General features: G+C 41.6%; 2 protein-coding genes and 1 long non-coding RNA gene across 15 annotated transcripts in view; all 3 read right to left on the reverse strand.

Annotated features, from left to right (window-relative positions):
- Window positions 1-450: 450 nt before the first annotated feature.
- On the reverse strand, window positions 451-802 carry LOC144195067 (uncharacterized). The gene is made up of 3 exons (XR_013326042.1): window positions 744-802; window positions 590-670; window positions 451-529 (listed from the first exon to the last, which is right to left on the reverse strand). It is a non-coding gene; the product is annotated as an uncharacterized LOC144195067 (long non-coding RNA).
- A 2769-nt stretch (window positions 803-3571) lies between these two features.
- LOC144196011 (eukaryotic translation initiation factor 4E-binding protein 2-like) lies at window positions 3572-5717 on the reverse strand. The gene is made up of 3 exons (XM_077715975.1): window positions 5239-5717; window positions 4560-4745; window positions 3572-4060 (listed from the first exon to the last, which is right to left on the reverse strand). The coding sequence occupies exons 1-3, from the start codon at window positions 5375-5377 to the stop codon at window positions 4029-4031; spliced, it is 357 nt and encodes a 118-aa protein (XP_077572101.1). The 5' UTR covers window positions 5378-5717; the 3' UTR covers window positions 3572-4028.
- A 194-nt stretch (window positions 5718-5911) lies between these two features.
- LOC144195979 (ankyrin-1-like) overlaps window positions 5912-24101 on the reverse strand; it is a 56619-nt gene continuing 38429 nt past the window's right edge. For 10 of the 13 annotated variants that reach the window (XM_077715919.1, XM_077715920.1, XM_077715918.1 and 7 more), the window contains 18 exons: window positions 23811-24035; window positions 23220-23374; window positions 22941-23152; window positions 21527-21731; window positions 21336-21432; window positions 20872-21100; window positions 20676-20804; window positions 20471-20590; window positions 20222-20306; window positions 20052-20126; window positions 19794-19925; window positions 19551-19703; window positions 14134-14776; window positions 13327-13669; window positions 11402-11485; window positions 11104-11250; window positions 9569-9671; window positions 5912-8521 (listed from right to left, as the gene is read on the reverse strand). In XM_077715919.1, the coding sequence (XP_077572045.1) occupies window positions 9597-9671; window positions 11104-11250; window positions 11402-11485; window positions 13327-13669; window positions 14134-14776; window positions 19551-19703; window positions 19794-19925; window positions 20052-20126; window positions 20222-20306; window positions 20471-20590; window positions 20676-20804; window positions 20872-21100; window positions 21336-21432; window positions 21527-21731; window positions 22941-23152; window positions 23220-23374; window positions 23811-24035 (3109 nt within the window). In that variant the 3' untranslated portion in view covers window positions 5912-8521; window positions 9569-9596. Of the gene's footprint in view, window positions 8522-9568; window positions 9672-11103; window positions 11251-11401; window positions 11486-12097; window positions 12454-13326; window positions 13670-14133; window positions 14777-19550; window positions 19704-19793; window positions 19926-20051; window positions 20127-20221; window positions 20307-20470; window positions 20591-20675; window positions 20805-20871; window positions 21101-21335; window positions 21433-21526; window positions 21732-22940; window positions 23153-23219; window positions 23375-23810; window positions 24036-24101 lie in introns of those variants that run through there. The other 3 variants (XM_077715926.1, XM_077715915.1, XM_077715927.1) reach the window with 3 other exon arrangements.

A 24101-nucleotide genomic window follows, 5' to 3' on the forward strand; every position in this document is an offset into this window, starting at 1 on the left:
ATGAGACAAAAGTATAAGTATTACAAACATTTCTTTCACAGAGTGGTGGCCCAGTGGTTAAGTCATCAGTCTACCACCCCTGTGGTCTGGGTTCAAATCCCAGTACCTGCAAAGATTTTCCAAATATTATTTAGTTAAAAGAATGAGACAAAAGTATAAGTATTACCAATTTCTTGCTCAGAGTGGTGGCCCAGTGGTTAAGTCATCAGTCTTCCCACTCTTTGGTCCTGGGTCCAAATCCCAGTACCTGCAAAGATTTTCCAATTATTATTCAGTTAAAAGAATGAGACAAAAGTATAAGTATTACTAATTTCTTGCACAGAGTGGTGGCCCAGTGGTTATGTCATCAGTCTGCCGCCCCTGTGGTCTTGGGTTCAAATCCCAGTACCTGCAAAGATTTTCCAAATATTATTCAGTTAAAAGAATGAGACAAAAGTATAATTATTACTGCCTTCTCTCATGGAGTGGTGACCCAGTGGTTAAGTCATCAGTCTTCCCACTCTTTGGTCCTGGGTTCAAATCCCAGTACCTGCAAAGATTTTCCAATTATTATTCAGTTAAAAGAATGAGACAAAAGTATAAGTATTACCAATTTCTTGCTCAGAGTGGTGGCCCAGTGGTTAAGTCATCAGTCTGCTGCCCCTGTGGTCCTGGGTTCAAATCCCAGTACCTGCAAAGATTTTCCTAATATTATTCAGTTAAAAGAATGAGACAAAAGTATAAGTATTACTGCCTTCTCTCACAGAGTGGTGGCCCAGTGGTTAAGTCATCAGTTCACACTTATTTGGTCTTGGGTTCAAATCCCAGTACCTGCAAAGATTTTCCAATTATTATTCAGTTAAAAGAATGAGACAAAAGTATAAGTATTACCAATTTCTTGCTCAGAGTGGTGGCCCAGTGGTTAAGTCATCGGTCTGCCGCCCCTGTGGTCCTGGGTTCAAATCCCAGTACCTGCAAAGATTTTCCTAATATTATTCAGTTAAAAGAATGAGACAAAAGTATAAGTATTACTGCCTTCTCTCACAGAGTGGTGGCCCAGTGGTTAAGTCATCAGTTCACACTTATTTGGTCTTGGGTTCAAATCCAAGTGCCTGCAAAGATTTTCCCAATATATTATTCAGGTAAATGAATGTACTACTCCTTTCTCCAACAGGGTTGTGGCCCACTGGTTAAGTCATCAGTCTTCCACCTCTGTGGTCATGGGTTCAAATCCCGGTGCCTGCAAACATTTTTCAAATATTATTCAGTTAAAAGAATGAGACAAAAGTATAAGTATTACTATCTTCTTTCAAAGAGTGGTGGCCCAATGGTTAAGTCATCAGTCTTCTCCCTCTTTGGTCCTGGGTTCAAATCCCAGTACCTGCAAAGATTTTCCAAATATTATTCAGGTAAATGAATGAGATAAAACTATAAGTATTACCACATATGCTCCCACAGTGGTGGCCCAGTGGTTAAGTCATCAGTCTGCCACCTCTGTGGTCCTGGGTTCAAATCCCAGTACCTGCAAAGATTTTCCCAATATATTATTCAGGTAAATGAATGAGGTAAAAGTACAAGTACTTCTGCTTTCTCCCGCAAGGTGGTGGCCCAGTGGTTAAGTCATCAGTCTGCCACCTCTGTGGTTCTGGGTTCAAATCCCGGTGCCTGCAAATATTTTCCCAACATATTATTCAGGTAAATGAATGAGGTAAAAGTACAAGTACTACTGGTTTCTCCCATAGGGTGGTGGCCCAGTGGTTAAGTCATCAGTCTGCCACCTCTGTGGTCCTGGGTTCAAATCCCAGTACCTGCAAAGATTTTCCAATTATTATTCAGTTAAAAGAATGAGACAAAAGTATAAGTATTACTACCTTCATTCACAGAGTGGTGGCCCAGTGGTTAAGTCATCAGTCTTCTGCCTCTTTGGTCCTGGGTTCAAATCCCAGTACCTGCAAAGATTTTCCAAATATTATTCAGGTAAATGAATGAGATAAAAGTATAAGTACTACCACTTTCTCCCACAGGGTGGTGGCCCAGTGGTTAAGTCATCAGTCTGCCACTTCTGTGGTCCTGGGTTCAAATCCCAGTACCTGCAAAGATTTTCCAAATATTATTCAGGTAAATGAATGAGATAAAAGTATAAGTACTACCACTTTCTTCCACAGGGTAGTGGCCCAGTGGTTAAGTCATCAGTCTGCCACCTCTGTGGTCCTGGGTTCAAATCCCAGTACCTGCAAAGATTTTCCAAATTATATTCAGTTAAAAGAATAAGTTCTAATGCCTAAGTGCTTAAGTCTTCAGTGGTGGATGAAGGATTTTGTCAAAAAAATGACTAAGTGTTTCACCCATTTCCAAGGATAAAACGTTTCAACACCCATATATAAGTGGGGCACGAGTTGGTGTAGTGGGTTGCACACTCACCTTCGGACGGGGAGACCTGGGTTCGATCCCCGGTGTCGCCGGTTGCCGACCAGACAAGCGGTCGAGAGTCGGCCGAAGGCCGACTCGAGAACGCGACATAAAGTGGCCCTTCCAACTGTCTTCCGAACTGCCGCAGGCAGTTCGGAATAAATTGTTTTACTGAAAAATATGACTAAGTGTTTAATTTGAATTAAAAAGATTATTCTTTTTTTTTTCTTGCTCCATTTACTGATCTCCATGTTGTAGTGATCAGCCAAACGACAGTGGGAATCGAACCCAGGTCTCCCAGACGGGAGTCCAGTGATCTAACCTCTGCGCCATCAAGTGGCTACACTTTCCCTTGTAATGATTTGAAGCTCTTGCCTGCAAATATACAGAAACAACTAAGTGAAAATGTGTCACAACCGGGATTTGAACCCAGGTCTCCCACACAAGAGTCAAGTGAGTTAACCACTACGCCACATGCACATGTGCTCACCAATGGGTTGAGGTCAAATCATCAGTCATTAGAGGGCCTCTCTGATCTCTTTTGTTGATTGGGTTGACATATCCTGGCTGCAAAAGATCAACGAGAGGACGGAAAAAAATGCAGTAGCTGTTGTTTATTTAGAGAAGGGGAGTCAGGAAGTGGAAGTGACAAGGAAAACATGGCGGCCAAACCAAACAGAAAAGAGCCAGCTAACGTGGGGGTGGTGAGGCAGACGCCCGTGTCTGGATGAGGAGAGACCTCGGAGGGAAGCTACTGTGGAGGAAGAAAAAGATGGGACTCAGAGATATCAAAACCAAGTGTCTCATCTAATCTACATGTCCAGCGCTTCAATAAGGCAGACGCCATTTGCCCTTTCGATTTGGAGAAATGCCCACAAATAATCAATTTTTCAGGAAAAACTTTGGTCATAACCCAATGAGATTTAATATAGAAGTAGAATGTAAGAGTCCAGACAGAATATTGGCAATAGAAGGACGTGCCTACTCGTACGTATATTGACCTTTCGATTCCACACAGGCTGCTGACTGAGGTTATCAGCTTATTTGAGGAATCCTGCTGATAGGACACAAGAACTTGCACGTATTAAACACACATACACGCACACACACAGTTCCTCATACAGTAAAGACTTTAAAAAAATACAAAAGAGATCATTGTAAAAATCACAAGCACGCTCGAACATTGAATCCAATTGCATTTTTTAATGTCGCTCATAAAATTACAGATGATCAGATCAAATGTTCAGATTTTAGTACTAATTAAATATACTATTTTGGTCTTTTCAATGTACCCTCTTAAGGAGTTGACTGCATAAAAAATGTTTTGCATATTTGGGGTGGGGGGGGGGGGGTGATTAAGAGGTTGGTCTCTTTTATTTTGATTGTTTTATAGTTTACAGTTTGCTTTTAGGCGGTTAGTAGTATACATTGTCAGATTGGAACCAATAAAGGAAGGCACACTTGTTTGAAGCTTAAAGGCAAATACATTTTAGATCACAGATTTGTTCTGTGCTCAAAGACAAAAAAAAAAGGAATTTCAATGAAATCTCTAACTCAACATGTGAAAGCCTTTGGGACAAAATGGTCTCTTCAAAGCTATTTTTACAGCATCTTGAGGGTACTTTTCACATTTGAACTCCTCAGATATCCATTTCAAACTGTGCATCATCACCTTAAAACACAAACACAACAGTTTAGATTTGTGCCCCAGTCGTTCAAAATGACATTCACATTTTTGGAACTATTTGCTTTTCAGCATATAAATTCACTGCAACCAAGAGCCAAACAATTGAAATAAAAACATTAACCACTGTGGTAACCACAGATGGTTGCGTCCTACTGCACAAACCCAATTGTAACCTTTAAGTGTAATATTTTCACTTAAACTAGGTAATAATTTATGCAAATCACAAAAAATAATAAATAAAAATGATGATGAATTTATGATGCAAGTTTTCAGTTAACCTTTTAGGGTTGTTTTTTTCAGATTTGGGCTGGGCCTTCAACTAGTACTCAAATGCAACTTGTTTTTTTCCCCTCAACTGTTATGTAAACAGGTCCATATTTAGCCTGTTGTTTTCCATTTGACTATTGTTACTTTAACATATTTTTGTTCTTTTTGATCTTGGCTCAAATTGACGACATTATTAACAATCTTATGGTTATAGTACCTGTGGTGTTGCTAGGTGACACGCCGCTGCTGTTCAGCATTTCTCCATCACTGGCCTTGTTGTTGGTTCCTGCAGAGGGAGGGCTCGTCACACCAGGAATGTCTGGAAGACCACGCGGGGGGGTTTTGGCCAGAGGAGAACTGCGACGCCCCAGTAAGAACTTTCGATCATAGATGATCCTGGTCCCTTTAAAGAGGAAAAACAAATATGTATCATTACAAAACAAATAGAGAGGCATTTCTAATTAACTGGACATTATCTGCTTGAGTTTTTTTGTCATCCAACACATTTTTATAGTACAGCTGCACCTTATCCCAGTTTGGAACGTCAACTACTGCAGTCACATTCATGACTTTTATTTTCCTGATTGAAATTGAAAATGTTTCAACTTCCGTTTTTCTACTTCCGGTTCTCAAATGTGTACTCGTCTACTTGACGAGTTCCGCATCGAAAATAAACTAGTAAAAAGTAAAAACACCATGATGTTCAAATAATTTGAAGCTTGTTTCTTCATTTCTAACTTTTTTTGCAATGAATAAGTTGGCTCTCGATCAACCGTAGCAAATTTTAGCATAGCCTTCGCAGTTTAGCATGCCAAACATTTGCCATCTGTAACAAACACTGTCCGCGAAGAATCTAAATGATGGTGATGCTGGTGGGAACAAAATGTACTACGTACCACCGGGGGTGGTGCTGAAAAGAGTGCCCCCAGGAGTGGTGGAATAATCTTGGGGCATGTGCTCGGCATCGTGGATGTCGACCCTCCTGCAGTTTGACGGGATCGTCGTCGCATTGCTCGTCTGGCAGTCGGTGGACATGTTCTCCAAAAATCACGCTTCAAGTTGCACTGAACAGCTAACTAACTAAACAATCCGATTTAACGCAAGTATACTAAAACAGTCAAGCGTCCACCACCACCATGCGGTGCTTCGGATACGACTACTGTCGTGCAAACCAAATAAATACCTGATATCCTTAAGTGCAAAATATGGAAATGTCGATGAATAATGTCACATTTCAGCAGGCACGCACACAGAGGCGCCCGTTCAGGTTCTTTGCAGCAAGGACCTGAACACGTCCCTCCACAAAACACGCACACAAGCAAAGCACAGGAGACACAAACAAGACAAGTTCAACGTCTACAAGTGGCGTGCGTGCAAACACTGCCGCCTAGTGGCCAACAGCCGATAATGCAATTGGCAAGTTTAAATGATGTCTATAAAAACAATATGTGAAAAAGAAAGAAAAATGCAGAATATTCCTCAATTAAAATTTGTGGAATCCCACTGAAGATTTTGCTGTACATATTATACATTATGTCCTGTATCTTAACAAGAAAAAAATAACAAAAGCATAATTATTTCTTTATTAATTATGTAAATGTTGAGCTGGTGTACAGAGAAGGTTGTCAACAGATGTTTTTGGATTTGATTGAATTGAAAATTTTCTATAAGTTGACTTCAAATTCATGTTTGATTCCCCATAATAATAATAATTTTAAAAAATGAATGCAAACAAAACAAGTTCAAATACCTGCAAGACCCTCATTCATCATCAGGTGCAGGCATTAACCAAAACTCAACAGTCTCTTTCTAGCTACATCTGTATGTTTGATGCTAAAAGTACATCCAGAACATAAAAAGAATCCCAGTTGACATGTAAGGGTGCATAGCATTCTAAGTAAATATATATATTCTCATATATATATTCATAATTTATATATATATATATATATAGCCTTTGATGATAAAAACATTTTCTGTGCATGTGTGCATTTGCATTCCTTAGTATTGAGTAATATGCTATTGCGTTTATATCCATCCATTCTAAAAGGAAAATACAGTACATGTCTTCCCTAATTTTTGCAATGGAAGTATTTTTGCATGAATTGGTGCGTGGCGTCACTTCAGTCGTCTCTTCAGCAGTAATAAAAAGTCCTTCTGCGTGCACATGACAAGACTTCTGCACATTCAACGCATCACCATTTGGAAGCCTTTGAAAGATATACTGTACAGTATTGGGTAAGGCGTGGCAGGAGGGGTTTGGGGGAGGGCTGTGTTGAGGGAAAAGACTGGTCACCCATCATTCAACCACCGGAGCCACCAAAATTCTATGTTGCGCCATCTATTCGACCCCCAGCCCCTACCCAACCCTGACATCAGTAGCAGCCCCGGCTTCCAAAAACAATTAGGAAGCCCTTATGAGCAAAACAAAATGGGGAGCTTAGCAAATCAATTCTTTTCTTTACCTCATTGATATAGTGGAAAAATACCAACTACAAAATATAGTAGTTGGATGCTTGGATGAAAAAAAAATAGAACAAAAAAAATGGCTCCATTCAAATAAATGTAACGTTTGCAATGGTGATGATCAACAGCAATTACGGTGTGCAGTATACATGATCTGCTATAGTAAAGAGTTAATACAACACACATCAAATACGGTATTAGCAAGACTTTACATTCATCTGTGGCTACTAAAAAAGATCACCAGATTGATCTGTGTTTATTGCAACATTTTGAGAGACTAAAAACTGAGAGCGACAAAAACAACCAGATTAAGAAATATGGGCTCAGGAATATGACATGAGTGGGATTTACGTTTAGGTAAATCAATCTTTTAACATAGGAATTCACTTATACAACAAATAACAAAAGAAAGACTAATCTGCATGGTGAAATGTTCCTTAAGCATAATTGTAATATAAAACAAACGACTCTAAATATGATCTTCAAAGAGGCAAAGTGATCAATTGTGTAATTCTAATGTATTGACATCATTTCTGAATGGAGTAAAGCTACATCTAATAGATTGAAAGCATAACTGTGACCCCCTTCACCATCCTCTCTCCATGTTCTTTTTGTCACTATACTTATTGCTTCTTCTCAACACAATTGAGCGAGGGTGGGCTCACAGTATTGGGTCAGACTCCCTTCACAGTGATTGCTGGCCGACTCTGCTACACGTCCATAAATGGCCAAGGAGACATACATGAGAGCTCAACACATCTACGACACTCACCATTGTAGTCTTGTGGAAGAGGGTGGCATGACTGCTACATTGCTTGGGGTCATAATAGGATGATAAATGAAAATTGGACGTAATTTATAGTACGATGCCTTATTGGGGAAGGTGCAATATGTCCAAACACGCCACAAACTACAACATTTCGAACCCTCTACATGTCAAGTCAGATAGGGGAAAGCACATGGAGAGCATTGGGAAAAGGTAGGTCACATTTGTGTGTAGTTGTCCACATAACGATTTGAACATAGTATGTGTTCAGATTGAATTGAAGAAGTGGGAGGAATACTAAAGCAGCCAAACAACAATGGAACAGTTTAGTGCATACCATAATATGTACAATACATATAGTATATTAATATCTTAGGTGAAAGTTGTAGCACTATGTATTAAGTTCCAATTTGTAGTGATGCTTTTTGTAGACAATGTTGTAGGTCATCCTCATCTATTGAAAGTGGTTTGAATACTTTTGTAGTTTCTAGAAAATGTCATTCCCCGAATCCATACATAGTCCATATTGGAAGCCCACCTTTCCGCCCCCCAGCCACACACCTTTGGGATTCATAGTTTTAAGACAGGCCATGCGGCGGCAGACGCTCATGCTGACATACACAACAGGAAGCATGTTTTGGGTGCGGTTTTTTCGTCAGTTTTGTTTTATAGGAAATCATGCTTCTACTTTAGTGGTTGATTATTTGTCCTTATGTCGTTGTTTTTTTGTTTTTTATATTTTTTTGTATTTTTTTTCGAAAAAAAAAAAAAAAAAGTCGATAACAAACCACAATTATTCCTTCCAGTATGTGCGACAGCAGTGAATCGATTTCCTTTGTCTGCCTTTTATGTTTGTCTGTGAGTGCTCTTCAGTTTGTGTCAACTGCTGATGGTCATGTGTCCATGTAGGAGGTTTTGGGGGACGGGCTCGATTCCTGCAGAGAACTCTGAGGAGAAAAGAAGACATGCGCAGTTAGGACTTTGCAATATTTTCATCCAACTGCAATAAAAATCACTTTTGATAAAGGCTTTCTGGCATGCAGGCTACAGTGGTTAAACCTTTGATTCAACCTTTACTGGACATGTTAATACTACACAACACTGCTTTGAAAATGTTTCGACATATGTATCTTAATCTGAGTAAACAATTGAATGATTGTCTTACTGCAGCCCCTCTTGGTGCACCACTGTACTGTAATTGCCTAGGACAAAATCCCTAAATGAAGCTCATCAATTCATTTCAACAGTTCTTTTGGCACCAAGATGCCGCCATATGGTCTCAGCACATAATAACAGTAAAGTGCAAATAATGGAGGATAAGATCCTCTAAATATTGACAAATGGGTGGACGTTCGCCATAATATAGTCTCATTAATTCCAATGTTTGTCATATATCAACCCTCCAGTTTTCTGAACCATGACATTGGCAGAGGTTGTTTAAATTTCGGTTGTCATTTTTATGAAATATCAGCAATCTGAGGAAAGTCATGACCCCACTGTTGGAAATGACTAGTAACACAAACACATGCATGCACACACACACACACACAGGTATGTTTGCTTTGACTTTGAGAGCAACCTTATTTCTTTTTCTTTTTTTTTAATCTGTGCACACGAAAACTCTGTCTTAAATAAATGTATAAGGCCCACCCTTGCTTTTCTACTACACGAACAATATAATTAAAGCAGAATTTTATGATTTGGAAACCAATTTTCAACTATATAATCAAATCATATGCATTGCAAATAAAATATATTAAATTTTCTAACCAATCAGTAGAATACTAATCAATACAATACATTGCAAATGATGTAAAATAATGTTATAGGTTAAAGTCATCCATACATCTTGCTGCACCTGCATCACATCATTTGAGAATTAGTGGTGAAGATAAAAAGGTACATTTAGTGGAATTTAATCCACATGAAAAGTGGATTAAATAGTCTCACCCAGCACACGTTATAACGAAGCGCACTGTGGGAGAATCCCGTACCTGCAAGAAAAGCAGCGCTCAGCCTGCCTCACTGCTTAACTCGTCGCAGGCTGGCACATTTCACTATTTGAGCACCTTTCTTCACAGTATCCACAGTATCGGGCTACAGTCGGAAGAAGAGATGGGATGGCGGGGGGGCGGAACCAAAGGTGGGAGGGTATATTAGTGAAGGGGAAAGTGGAGGGGAATCAGGAAGGCAAGAGAAGAGGATGGAGAGAATCAAAAGTCAGAGGCCAAGAGAGAGGGAAACAACGTAGGGGAGAAGGAAATGATATACACATAAATATAGAAACATTCAAGCAAGGATTGAAATGATGACTGGCATTGGAAAATAAGGGACAGTAAGAACCACGTACCCCAGGTGGAGTGTAGAGATGAAGGGTGGAGGGAGTGACAGAGCAACACAGTCTCAGTTCAAAGTACCACAGACTTTAATGAAGTCACATTCACCAATGATTTGTGATCATACAGGACAAACGTGAGGTAGGTACGTGGGTGGGTGCAGCTTAGTCTTTGTTACAATAGACGGGGACTAGAGCCAATGGTGACTTGTGAGCGTTAAAGCTGGAGTAATGGCGGGGGGCTGAGCAATTGGGTTTCGCTTTTGCATGCAAGTATTGCAGTGGAGCCTCCCAAGTTGAAGGATTGAAAAGTGCTTTGATTGAGTTGGAGCAAAAATGTTGGTGGAAATGAGCTTTCAAAAGTTGAATGAGACTTCATGTGGCAAAACTAAGTAGAATTTGACTCGGTGTACAGACCAATCAGTCCAGAAGATTCAGAGAATAGTTAAAGGTAAAAGTCAAACATACATACAAAAAAAAGTTGTTTGCTCAAATAAAATATTTCCTGGTCACTTAGTAATCTTTCATATGTGTATTTCAAAGAAGTTATGTGAATGACTATCCATAAAACTTCAATGAATTTAAAGAAACCATTTTAGGAAAGAACAGCTCAACTGAAACAACCAAAAGTTGAGTTGGATAAAATCATTCCTGGGCCTCTTTAAAAGATCAACAAAATGATTCAATTCCTGAGCAAATTAGTTGCCAGAATCAAGCATGTATGAGGTAAATGCAAAAAAATTACAATACATATTAATTGAGATTAACTGCAGAAAAGGTGATGAATGTATGGAGAGAAAAAAACAGATGTAGAGCTGGCTGTGTTTGTTAATGGCGTGTCATGTGGTAGATGATAAGTTGGAATTCAAACAACATCGCAGAATGAATGGTGTTCAATTAAGGAGGCTCCACTCTAGTTGGTAGGAGGTTCATCACACTTCTTAAACCCACATCACACTTTTCTTCCCTAGCGCTTTACAACTATTTCCGTCATAGTGAAGCTCATGCAAGTTAAGCTACTTGGTGATCTTGATAAGATCCCCCCTGATTGAGGAGCCCACTCAAGCCTCACCAAGACATGTGATGGCAATCAAAGCGCCACATCAGATGACCGCATCATCTGATTGGATTCAGTTCACGTGGGTTTACGGGGAGGGGAGCGGTGACACGTGTGGCCGGAGATCAGAAGCCCACCTTGCTGCTTTCCCGGCCCAGGATGGCGTAGCTCATGAACTGCTCGGCGTCCACCTCCAGCTCGTTGGCGTCCTGCAGGGATCCGTCTCCGCTCACGTCCTGAACGCCGTCTTCGCCCTTTCCTCGGCGCACGACCTTTCGCACGATCTAAACGCACGGCGGTGGCATTATTAGGAATAGGGCATGTTTTTTTTTAATCAAAATAGTTGTGAGTTGATGGTTGTGGAAATTGCCAAGGTAAAACATTTTGGTCAGGATTTAAAAATAAAATAAAATAAAGAAGTGATGAGGGCCTGACCTTTTTAGTGACGATGTTTCCATGCTCGTCCGTAAACTGCTCCTCGCTGACCTGTTCCCCGGGAAGATCTTCAGCCTCATCACCCTGTGGGGAGATGATTAACTCTTTCACAGGCACTAGTGATGATGGACCTCTTTTGCAAGACATGACAACATTCAGGCAATGCAACTGTACAGGAAAACTGATGAGTGGTCTTTATTGACGCATTGTCTACCTTAAAATGGGAATTAAAACCCTCCTATTTGAATGTAGATGCTTGCCAAATAGTATTGCATTTTGGGGTTCGCGCAGACATATAGAAAATATTAGTTCTCATTTAAACTAATGTTGGATTAAAAATGAATTAAATTCAAAAACAATAGGAATGGAAATTATATTTGAATTTTTGGCCAACATGCCTTTCTTTTTCCATATTGCTCAAAGAAATTGAAACAGAAACAACAAAATAGGGTGACATTTTCTTGTGACATATGAGGAGATCTTGTGTTTTATCAGGCAGATAATTTATCATCTAACAAACCACATGTATAACCCAACTCTATGCAACAATCATTCCCTGTCAAACAACTTACAACAATATCTAAATTTCAGTGAAACAAATTCAATAAGGACAGCCTATATGCCGAAAAGTAAACAACTGCAAAGAAGAATAAATGCCTTTCCGCCCATTCAATCAGTCTCCCTTTGATTTTGTACCTTGAGGATGACCCTCCTGCGGACCACCCTTGTGGTGACATTCTCCTCCTCGTCGGCTACGCCCTCCCCCTCGCCGAGCTCGCGGTCGAGCCGATTGTGTATGGAGGTGAGAAGCGAGCGCACCGAGCCGCTGGCTATGTTCAGCACGTTCTGACAACTAATGACCAGGAAGGCCAGCAGCACAAAGCTGAAGAGGAGTTCGGTCACCAGGGCCCACATCGCCCCGCTTAGATCCACTCAGCCCCTCGAAGTTCACGCCGCAGAGTACTTTGGTGCCCCCCAACCCCAAAAACAAACAGTAATGCCAACAGCTGCGGCCCAAAGCCTGCCTTCACGTGTCACGCTTTTGTTCTTCGGTTGATAACCTTCCATAAAGCGGGACGCTCAAGACACTTTTCCTTCCCACTGCAGAACAGGAGCACCCAAACAAGCATTTTGGGACCTGGGTAGGAGGGGGGTGGGCATCTATTCCCACCTCTCTGTCCCTGTGACCATGTGATCGTTGGGCTTTAAATACCTCGAGATACTTCAGTGACACTGGGCAGCCGTCCTTCTTGTAGTCGTACAAATTACAGTACAAACGCCATAAAATTGTATCCACAGATAGTATAACAAAAGAGTATAATAAGACATCCCTGTCACATGGAAATAAATGCTTGGAAGCGAAGAGTAGTCATGCTGCTTTGGAAGCAAATGTCTATTTGAGATTTCACACTTTCACACTAGAGATTGTCCTTTACGGTGGGAAGCCATGAAAGTCAAAACGTGGGAAGGTAGTGGGCGGGCGGTGTGTAATGTGAGTAGGACAGTGAGAATTTTTGCTATATTTGGCCCCCCGCTTGCTGTGTGTGCCCATTTTCGGCCTCAGATTGCGTATGTGTTTGCTTCATGTACAGTATATTTTGACACAGTGTGAGGAATCAGACGTTTGTCAGCAAGACTAAATAAACAGCTCTTGTTACATTTGTGTTAAGATTTTCAGAGAATAACACATCTAAGAATAAAAGATGATACGTCACTTGAGATCCTTGGAGGAGTTTTAGATCAATCTTTTCAGAAATAAAATGCACCCACAACATTTCACCGGAAACTGTAATGTTGATATATTGACCAAACAATATTATGAATTGCCCTTGTCCACATTTTACTAAAGGATAGTTACACCAAAAAACATAGATCTTATTAGCTTGTAAAAAAGAACAAATAATCCAGAAGGAGGCGAGACTCACCTGTCCTTTGAAGCGCATGTCATCCCAGGCCCTCAGCTCCGCCGGCCTGTGTTGGAAGCCCAAAGCCTTGTCGAATGGCTGGGCACCCCGGAAGTGCCCTCGTAAAATTTCAGAGTTGCCGTGCACGTCTCTGGCCGGTTGGAGCAAAGCCTCCTGGGACATATGGGACTGATCTCCGTCCATAGAGTTGCAACATGATGATATCATGGTGTCGAGGACCTGTCTAGTTTTGGGCTGGTTGGCCACCCAGCCCTGTGGGTCTGCACCAGGCATCCACCCTGGGCCCGTCTGCTCCTGCATGTATGAAATGAACGAGCTGCCTCCATTTCCTCCATTAGATGACCTGGAAGAAAAAAAATGGAGGTTGTACATTTTGGAGACAAATTCACAACAGAGAAAGCTTCCTGCCCGTATTACAAATCTCTTTGGTAGCTCTCCAGTACACGCATTAGCAATAATGTGGAGGAAGCTGTAGTCTTCACTATATTGGGATTGTCAGAGGTGTCAAGAAATAAAATAAAAAAGGAAATGGCAGGCAGAGGTCAGGATTTTTAATGACACCTCCTGCTAAACTAAAAATAGACAAATGTAATGATGCACATAAAAGATATGAAGTGGAGGAGTGGGGATTTTTTGTGGTTGAACTTGAACTATATCAAATAAATAGTTCTGAGATCGAGGGTTCGATCCCAGGTCGGTCCTCACTGTGTGGAGTTTGCATGTTCTCCCTGGGAAATGTAATTGCTTAATTCTTTCGTAGGGGGGGTGCAAGAGGAAATAATTGAGAAGCACTAGGGTCAAACTCACCTGTCGCCATTCCGATCTGCAACATAGGTGAGACCAGGTGACTCACTGAGTCGGGCATATACCCTTTGCTGTCCTGTAACAAGAGAAAGGCCTTCCTCTGAGCCCTCAGTTCCTGCCCCTCCTCCTCCACCTCCTCCCCCTCGTCCTCCATTGCCACCAGTCGTGATATTGACAGCCGATAACTCCGAACTTGCCTCTGACCCCTGACCATTGTTCAGTCCGTTAAGATTGATACCAGCAATGGTGCCACCGAGCGACGCCGGCGTGGCAGTGCTAAGCGAGTCGATGCCCATCTCCGAATCGTCTTCGGGTTCGATGGAGCCGCTCTGCGCGACACCCCCTCCGCTGGCCCGACTGGCCGGTCGCCCCAGACTTCCGAAGGGCAACCCGAGCAGGCCCTCGGAGTCGTCTGCGTGACTACACTCCAGCGAGGAATCCTCCATGGGCACCAGGGAGGGGGAATTACCGCAGGGCCACACCTGCACGTCAGCCATCTCCATGAGGGTGTCCTCCTCTGTGGTGGCAATGGGTGCACAGTCCAGGCTGGAGACCTCCTGCCAGTAGGGCTCGGCACCCAGAGGCGAGGGCAGGCTGTACTGCATGGAGGCCGGGGACAGAAGCTCATCCGGCGCCATCCCATAACCTGGAGCGACACACAGAGAAGCACGCTGACACCCGGCCCCCCTCCCGCCTCGCTCCCCACCTCACAACTGCAGCACCGAGAGCCCGGGAGGGGGGAGTGTGCCCTGTCGGGAGGTGCAGAGGAGGCCCAAGGGAAAGTAGAGGTGAAGAAAGTATAGCAAGGAAGGAACAAGCCAAGTCAATCAGGTAAGAAATAAAGTCCTACTATCACGTTATTTAAAAAAATTATACATACTAAATGATTGAAGAGGCACACAGATTCAGATCTACTAAAAGTGTGCAATAGAAATAGATTTTTTAGTAACGGTTTGTCTCTGCATAAACGAAACCAATGACATAGTCAAAGGCAAGTAATCCGACAAAGTAGCCAATGGAGAACATTAGCTGAGATTTCCGACTTAGATATCTTACACCACTGCCTGTTGCTGACAGATGTAAGCCGCTTTTTGCTTTATTTTCCCCCAAAAAATTACATCGAGCTGTGGCTTAGTAGAGTCCAATCTATTGAATTCAGTAAACTATTCCCCAAGGTGATAGTGGGACTTTAGAGTGCAAAATGCTGAGCAAATAAGAGCAAGGACTTTAGAAGTTAGGGTAGGGGGTCAAGTGCTGACAGGTGCGAGGAAGGGGCAGTAGAAACAGCAGCAGACACATATGGACCAAGAAGGTTAGACTGAGGCCCACTTGAGACTGATGCTGCCCTGCTGGCTGCCACCTGCCGGGAAAGCGCACAAGTTACAAGCCCTCATAACTGGAGCTGATTGGGCCATTCAACATGCCGCAATCAACCCTTCATTCTCAACCCCCACACACGCACACACACTCACGCACGATGTCGCCATCGTCCTGCATGCATTCAACTACGCTCAGAGAAAACAGGCAGGTTAATATTGTAGTAGTAATCAGGCTGTAGGACATGCTTTCAGGCAGTCTCATTCGCACACACGCAAACCCTTTGTGGTCTCCAAACCGTCAGATCCAATTCAATTGAGCTAAATATTTAAACTTAGAACTAGGCTATGGAAGAGTTCCTGTTAAATCTACTGTTCCAGATAATAGGCAGTGTTCAATGACATTATTGTGTGGAATGCTTGTGGACTCAGGTCACTCCCACATTTGTGATGAATATATACTGTACAAGAAAAGGCAGGGCTTTTATTTTAAAAGAAGCCATAGGTTTTTTTTTGTTGTTCTCTCAAAATAAAGCTGGAACTGCTCTTAAACCAAAAAAGAAACTCAGTGACGAGCTGAGGCGCACGAGTTGGTGTAAGCTAAGTAAACAGGCTGTAAAGTAGGAGATCGAGCAGACAGTGAAATAGGAGGAATGCACCCTTGCCCTGGTCACAAGCATGTGTTCATGCACAGTCGAAGGAGAGCAAGAGGACACCAAGTGTCAGCGTTTCATTCACTTCATGCTTGAGCACTGCTGAAAGTGCAGCAGACATTTGAGACAAACTGCGACCTTAACCACCTTGTGACCTACATGCTTCACTGACACTCTAAAGTGCTGTACTACTAGGATCGCAGAACCAAGTTCCTGTTGCTTATTAATTGAATTTGCCGTAAAATTGCAAAATTCATTTTCAATGGCCTCATACTATCGAATGTTTCGTGTTTATACGCATGATGGGATTACAAATACTGGAATGGGAATAAAATTACTGAAGAAAGGGTCTTTGGGAAGCTTTTATGACTCCAATTATAGTCTATTTATTAGATACTAGACTTATGTAGTAGCATCTCTAACAACCTGTTGTGATCTAGCTTTAATCATCACTGTGGAAACAATGCATTAATGATTTGTAGATTTGTTGATCTCAGCAGTCTGCGATGCAGTGTAGTAATAAATTCCTGTGGTTATCTTGCTTCCTCTTTTAATGAAATGAATCAACACATGTGGGGAAACAGATCCAAACAAGTAGTGTTGACAGGCTGATCAATAAGTGAAATGAATTGGAATGGGAAAATAAAGCAATGAGACTGGTGTGAAATTAACATTACTGTGCAAGTGTCTTAGCCAATCAATACCAATGTTTCATTGGAAGAAGGCCAAATACAACATTTAACAAGATTAGAAGAACTTGGAAAGACAGACAATGGTTTGTTGTCTGTGTACCAATAGAAAAAATCTTGTTTGAAAAACTAAAATACACATTCTAATGTGTAATAAATCAAAAAATAGAATACAGAATTGTTCAGAAGTGGCTGGCCTTAGTTTGGGAAGACATTTATCAATGCCAGTAATGTTTTAGCCACTCAATTGCAGCTATGACAGATTTACTACCCTTGCCTGGGACATTTGAAATAGCCATTGTTCCATGCCCCTGTGTTCCAGACTATCACTTTTTATGTACGTGGTTATAACTGACTTGTCTTGCCAAAAATCCTTTAGTGCGGGATTTCAGAATGTACTGCAAATTTTAACATCTTCCGCAGAAATCAAAACAGTCAGCATAATAATAAGGGCGTGGTGTAGAATATTATATTTTTACATGTAATTTTCAGAGTTCAATAGAACCCACCCCACTTAGTAGAGAAACTGCATTTATTTGCCTGACTGAATGTTTATATATTTTTTTAACAGCGGTGAGGTGTAAAATTCCTAAAATAAGGAAATAATTGGTGTATTATAGTGTTTTATCCATTTAGACATCTTTGGAACACACTAGTTCCTCTTCAAAAGGCCCCAGTAAAAGAATAACTTAGGATAATTGTATCATTGGGGACAGGGCAAAGGTAATGAGGGCCATTTCGCACAGTATTGTCAACATATAAAACAAAAGCAAACCAAAGGCACAATTATAGGAGGACACAAAGTGTACCAGGTCTTAATATACTAACAAAATATGTTCTCGTTGACCCAACGAGCATCCATCCATTTTACCATCGAGGCGATGTGACCACCAATGTAATACGACATTGATATAAACACTTAAAACCACTAAATGATTATTATTGTAAAAATAATAATAAGAAGAAGAATAATAAACCACAAAACCACAACATTCATTCATGAACACTGTTCATTGTAGACAGAAAAGGTTTGGAACCTTTTCCTTGCCCACACAAGACCACCGAAGACGGAAAGGAACCTTCATAGAAAACATGCCATGCAAAAATACCAGTGGCATGCATTCTTAGAGTTCTTATCTCAAACTAGTTGTACTGCTATACTGTATGTGTAAAATGCAGGAGGGGTTCATGCACCAGTAAAGGCAAGGCACTGTGTGGGAAGAGAAAATAGAAAGAAGAGGGTGATGAACACGGACGCAAAGAAATGGAGCGAGTGAGGGTCACCTCCCCTCTCCCAGTGGGTGCAGAGTGCACGGCCTGGTGAATCATTCACAGAGCGGACACTATCAAACTCGGGGGGTTTCCAGACTCTCAAAGGAAATAGTAAAGAAAACCAAAGGAAAATGCACAGAAACGTCGCAAGAAAATCAAAGAAATATATGGGTCAGAGGTCAACATGAGATCGGCATGAGGTCAGAGTTCGGAGAGGAGTGAGGAGGAGGAAGTGGAAGGCTGCAAATGACATGTCCACAGAAACAGAGAAGGACAGATTCACAGGAAATGACAAAAGGGCTCCCAAAATGACATTCGGTGCATCAACAGCATTAGTAGTTTAAAAAAAAAATAGCCTTCATGCGCTTAACACAGGAAAGGTTTACAAAATGAAAATAATAATATTCTCTGAATCCAACAGTTTCAAGTTTAATAGGGGAAATATCGTGTGTTTTTTTCTGGGAAAATCTAATATTTTATCTAAGTATAGTATTGTTTTATTAGATCTTTATAAGATAGGTGATTTTAAGTCAAAATTGTCACTCTCTCCTGTTAGTAATAATTATAAAGAAATTGTTGTATAGTAATAAAATATGCGTGTGTCTACATATTGGATTAAAAAAATAGAAATAACACAACCAAGAAATGCCTTTGGGAGGATGCAGGTAAGACCAGAAAACAGGGGAGAACCATTCACATCTGATGTGATTGGAATAAGTTGTTCCTTTCTTTGGCTTTGGTTTCTCTGCATGGCTACATCACAATAACATTGCCTCCAGTTTTCACAGAATGGCCTCCTGGGCCTGTTGGCAACAGGCATGCGTGGCCAGTATTTCACATATAAAAATGGAGACAATAAGATGTACGACATGTGTGAATGAAACCAGCAAAAAAAGGAGTCAACACTGACTCTTGTTTGTTATGTTTGAAATATGATCTGATGTAGTAGTACTGCTTTAAACGGCAAGCAGTATTCCAGCGAGCGGGTCGAGTGAAAAATTGGGTTAAGCTCATCTGCTTATGAGCATTTTTTTAAAAACGCATTTAAACTAAATCCTGGCCTTCTAGTCGGCCACCCACCTGAATTAATCATATACAGTATAAATCATATACTATATACTTCAACGTTTGTAAAAACAGCTTTCACCAATGCTATCCAACCTCAATCATCTAAAAAATATTACCAAATTATGACCATCCTTAAAGTATTAGAAAACATGAACGTTGTCATGGAAGATCTATCGATCCAACTCCTGTATTTTTACGCATTAGACCGCGATAGCTGATCTAGTGACTGTAAAAATGGGAGAATACGTATATAGCCAAGGCACTACTACTACAGTAGGAGTGTCCTGAGTCCAAGAGTATTTTGCTGAAGTTGCTTCCTGCAAAAGTCTAAATGCAGCATTTATATTCATCAGAAGTGGAATTCAGAGGATGTTAAAGAGGCAAGTAAGATGATGCAGTCAATTTCGGTTTAGAGAGCTCACCATTGGTCATAGCAGGAGAGAGGTGCTCTCTTTCATTATGTCGTTTGTTGAGTTGGCGCGAACCTTGTCTGGGTTGCTGTGTTGGTTGACCCTCTAGCAGAGTGACTATGTCCATGCGGTCGATGTTCTTCAGGGCCACGTACAAGGTTTCCACTGCAATTAAAAACAGGATTCTCAGTATAATCACAAGCGAGCGTGTTTGTGTTTGAGATGTGAAAGATGTTTGAAGGAGTCTCCACAGACTTTTTGCTCTCTTTCCCTCATGTGTCGCCCACAAGTTGAGTAGAGCAGAACTTTGATCCAGCAGGGAATTGGGATTCTCCACACGGATCTTATTGATGTCATCCACACTCAGCTGAAGCTCACGGGCCAACTCTAAAGCGAATGTAACAAAAAAAAAAGGGCTTCAAGAGAGTACACTTGTTTTCCAGATCATTATATGAAAGGCGTGGGCTTTCCAACTTGAAAAACAACGTGTATAACATTATAGATTTGACTTGCCAGCCCAGCTTAGTCCCAGTTGTTCTGCAATCACAGCCATTTTGAGCTCAGTTCTCTCCATGGCGCTCATTGATGCTGAAGGAGATGCAACACAACATTTATAATTACCATATTTTCTAGTCTATAAGTCGCACTGGTTTTCATAGTCTGGCAGAAACAAGCATTCATACCCATGGCAGGTTCATTTAGGGCACTGTATCTTTCTCTTAGAGCCAGTGGGGTCAAAGTTCTCCTGCGGTCTTCACTTCCAATAATCTATAATACACAACAATGACTGTGGTATGTAAAGCAGGGATGTAAATACTTTTTTTTTAAAACATTATTTTTATTGGCTGCTAGCCAATAAAACTGTATAGCAGGCCACAGGTGGGCAAGCGAATTATAGTTTGGACACCCTTGAAACTGATATCAATATATACCTTGATGCATGGAGGCATGGTAATGTTGAGGTTACACAGCACATGTTGGCAGTCCTCATATTTGGTGGTTTTGCGGAGGAAAGACAGGAAGCCGGTGTGCTCTTTGCTGCTATCTCTTACCTGACATTTAAGCACAATAAGAGCCATGAAAACACACTCACGCTGTGCATTAAAAATATAAGGTGTAGCCGGACACGCTTACTACCTTAACAGAGACTGGAAGTCTGTTGTCTCGAAAGGCCTGGAAGCTGAAGCAACGAGGTTGCTGAGCTGCCTTCCGCACCGGTACGAGATTGCCAGAACATTCCAGGTGGAGCGGCATTCCCTCCATCACCTGTGGAAGGAGAAATTGAGATTTTCAAAAATTCACTTAAATAGACCTTTTGCTTTCGATCACTGACCTCGATGTCCCTGCTCCGGGCCACTTCTGTAAAGTTTTCATGCTGCTCCAATGTTTTATCCATTTTATCGTCAGTCATGCAGTAGCAGCGCAGACGGCCTTCACGCAACTCGTTCATCTTGGCAAAAACCACAAACTTTGCCATGTAAGGTACAGCTGACAGCTCTTTGTAGAGTAGATTGGCAAAGGAGACCGACTCTGCTGTACGAGGACAGTCAGCGAGCCAGAACCTTAGAGGCAAGCAAAACCAAGGCAAATATCAATATACAAAGTATAGAAATCTAACACTGTGGTTTGCAAATGTTTTTCACCGGGGTACAATCCCACATGGCTGCACATAACTGGCTGGAACAGGCTCCAGCACCCCCCGCAAGGATAAGCAGTACGAAAATGAATAAATGAAATGTTGGAACCTTTTGATTTTAAAATAAAGAACATTTGCTGTTTATCAAAGGAAGAATTTACCGTGCAGAAACATTGGTCGTGAAACTGGCACATTGATTCGCATAGGCAAGTTTAGTAGTTCCAGTGATGTCTTCCCATTGGGCTGCAGCTGTTCCACCTGGGAAGCACAAGAGTGTTAAAATAGGAAGATATAAGACATTAGGTCACCAGGCCAACAAACACTTTAGAATCCTAATGGTAGCGTGAAGTACCTATGACAGAGCAAAGCAGGCGTAGACTGGTGGTGTCCCCCTCCCCAGCGTCTCGGGGACTCTCCCGCCAGGATGGGGGTAGGGGGATGCGGAGCCCGATGGGCCGGTGGAACTTTCGTCGCCGAGGCTCCACCGTCACCACGGGGCTAAAGTTGGCTTGGTTACCTAGCAACTTGGCCACCAACTCATCTGGAACAGGCTGTGCCTGAGGTCAAATGTCAGTGATGCGGCAGTGGAACACCACAAGGATGAGGCGGAACAAAACACAAATGGGATGGAGTTATAAACATAGTCATGAGTTGCAAGTGAGGCATGGCAGAAAGGGAAAGAAATGAGACGAGTGTAAATACAAAAACGGAAATAATATTGCTTTGAGTTATAAACAGAGAAAGAAAAACAAAGCAAACTGGTTGTAGGAGATTAATACATCATTTTTATTACATGAAACTTGATATCAAAATGTTCCTGATCTCCGAGCTAGAGGAAAAAAATAAAAATAAGTTCCCAGTTCAGCAGCAAAACATTAACATTCAACTTTAGTGTTTGCTTACACTTTAAGGTTATAGCCACGTTACCTCTTCTTACAACAAGAGTGGCAGGTGTTAAAATTAAAAATCTTTAGTTGGCTCAACTAAATAAGTTCTAGAGTTTACAAACTAAGATGAAGTCAATGAATTCAGGCATATGAGCTGTTTACCATTTGACTTTTTTGTCATATTTCAACAGGATATTGAAGTGAATTTTTTTTTTGGTAGTTTTGTAAATAGTGTTTTGATGTGCATCTGGTCCAGTAGGTCCAATAAAGAGATCAAGTTTACACTATATTCAGCATTTTTGTGGTTGCATGCATCATGTCACATGACAGAAAATAATGAACAGTGAGGGATGCGATCAGAAGAAAATTAAAAGATGGGGTTTGTACATTATATGGACACAAGTAGTGGGCACGCAATTAAGTAATGGATTGATGGGGACAAGATAAACTGAATTTCCCAAGGTGCAATTCCCTCCAGGTTATTTTATATTTGTTTACGCTTCCATCTTTCTAGTAGGGGGACATAGCTGCAAAATTACAAAGGAAAACGTCCCCTAGTTCACATCAAAACCCTTCAATTTCTGAACATACGGAATATGCCATAGCTACACATGAGACAAACAAACCCTTCATTTCCACATGCTGACCGGCGTCCCAAAATGAATGTCCATATGTTGTATGTGTAAAGAAAAATAAAGCACAAGGCCACAAGGTAGCAAGGTTCCTACAGTAAAAGTGCAAAGAGTGACAGCCAAAAAATAAAATAAAATAAAGTCATGAGCATGCAAAGCAATTGCTGATATGACAATGAATACATCCAACATGCTTTTTCCATCATTCAGTCTTGCTTTCTTCCTTCTCGCCATCGTCCTATCTCACCTGCAGCCCCAGACGGACTCGTTTGGTAACCGCCGTCTCGGGAAACGTGGCTTGGACCAGCGGCACTAGTTTACTCGTCAATGACCCTCCTTCAGGACCAATCAGGTCGCTCTCTTGCTGGACCCGCGAAACCACAGCAAAATACAGCGGAAAGTCCGTTGAAATAATGCGGCGAATTCTCTTCTTCACAAGTTCTTCCTGACTTTCCAAATCTGTGGAAGCAAGAAAGAGATGAAACAAAATAATGTCAGGTTACGGTGACAAATGAGGCAGTCTTACCTTCATCCATCCCGTTAAGGATCGTCTCTAGAACTTCATCACCGTATCGATTGCGATGTTCCTTCCACACATTTCCATTCTCACTCCGGAGCACCACAAGTTCGCGGTCGCCACGACCCAGAGCAGCAAAGTGGGGGATCTCAACAATCACTGGTCTGTCACATGAAATTAACACAGACGCTAGGGCAAAGGTCTCCAAACTATTCTAGGGAGTGCCGCAGTGGGTGCGGGCATTCGTTCCAACCTATCAGAGGAAATCTTTCTACCAATTTGGTATCTTAGAAGTGCAATCAGTGGATTGCAATCAGGTCCTTCTTGTTTCAGCAGAAACCTCATTGGTTAAACGTTTTGTGTTGGATCGGTTGGAACAAAAACCTGCACCCACAATGGCCCAAGAGGACCGATTTGCAGACCCCTGATTTAGGGAAACCATCCTCACCACATCATTTTGTACCAATCAGTTTTGTGCACCAATAATTCCTTTGAGCAGCTAAAGAAATTTCAAAAACTTCTATTTGAAAATAAAATAAATAAAAAATAAACAAACAAACAGAAAAACAGCAAAATGAACAAGAGCATTTGCTTCCTCACCCAAGAAACTGCATGCCAGCAGGACCCAGGGAGATAATTCTACTGGCCAGGCCCTCTCCTTCAACAAGTGGAGGCGGGCTTGTAAGCTTCTGCGGCTTCACCAGGCGACAAGTGATGCGGGTGGGAGCCGCACAGGTCCTCGGGGGGATGATAACTCGCAGTCCGTTGTGTCTACTACCTCGCATTGAGCCTCCGCGTGCATCGACCATAAAACTGACCAGAAACCTGTTGCAGAGCAAGAACAATACACTTTATTTTCTTGTACTGGTCTCAGTTTTCTGATGATCAGTT

The sequence above is a fragment of the Stigmatopora nigra genome, chromosome 4, assembly GCF_051989575.1.
Source record: "Stigmatopora nigra isolate UIUO_SnigA chromosome 4, RoL_Snig_1.1, whole genome shotgun sequence".
In the NCBI taxonomy this organism is placed as follows: Eukaryota; Metazoa; Chordata; class Actinopteri; order Syngnathiformes; family Syngnathidae; genus Stigmatopora; species Stigmatopora nigra.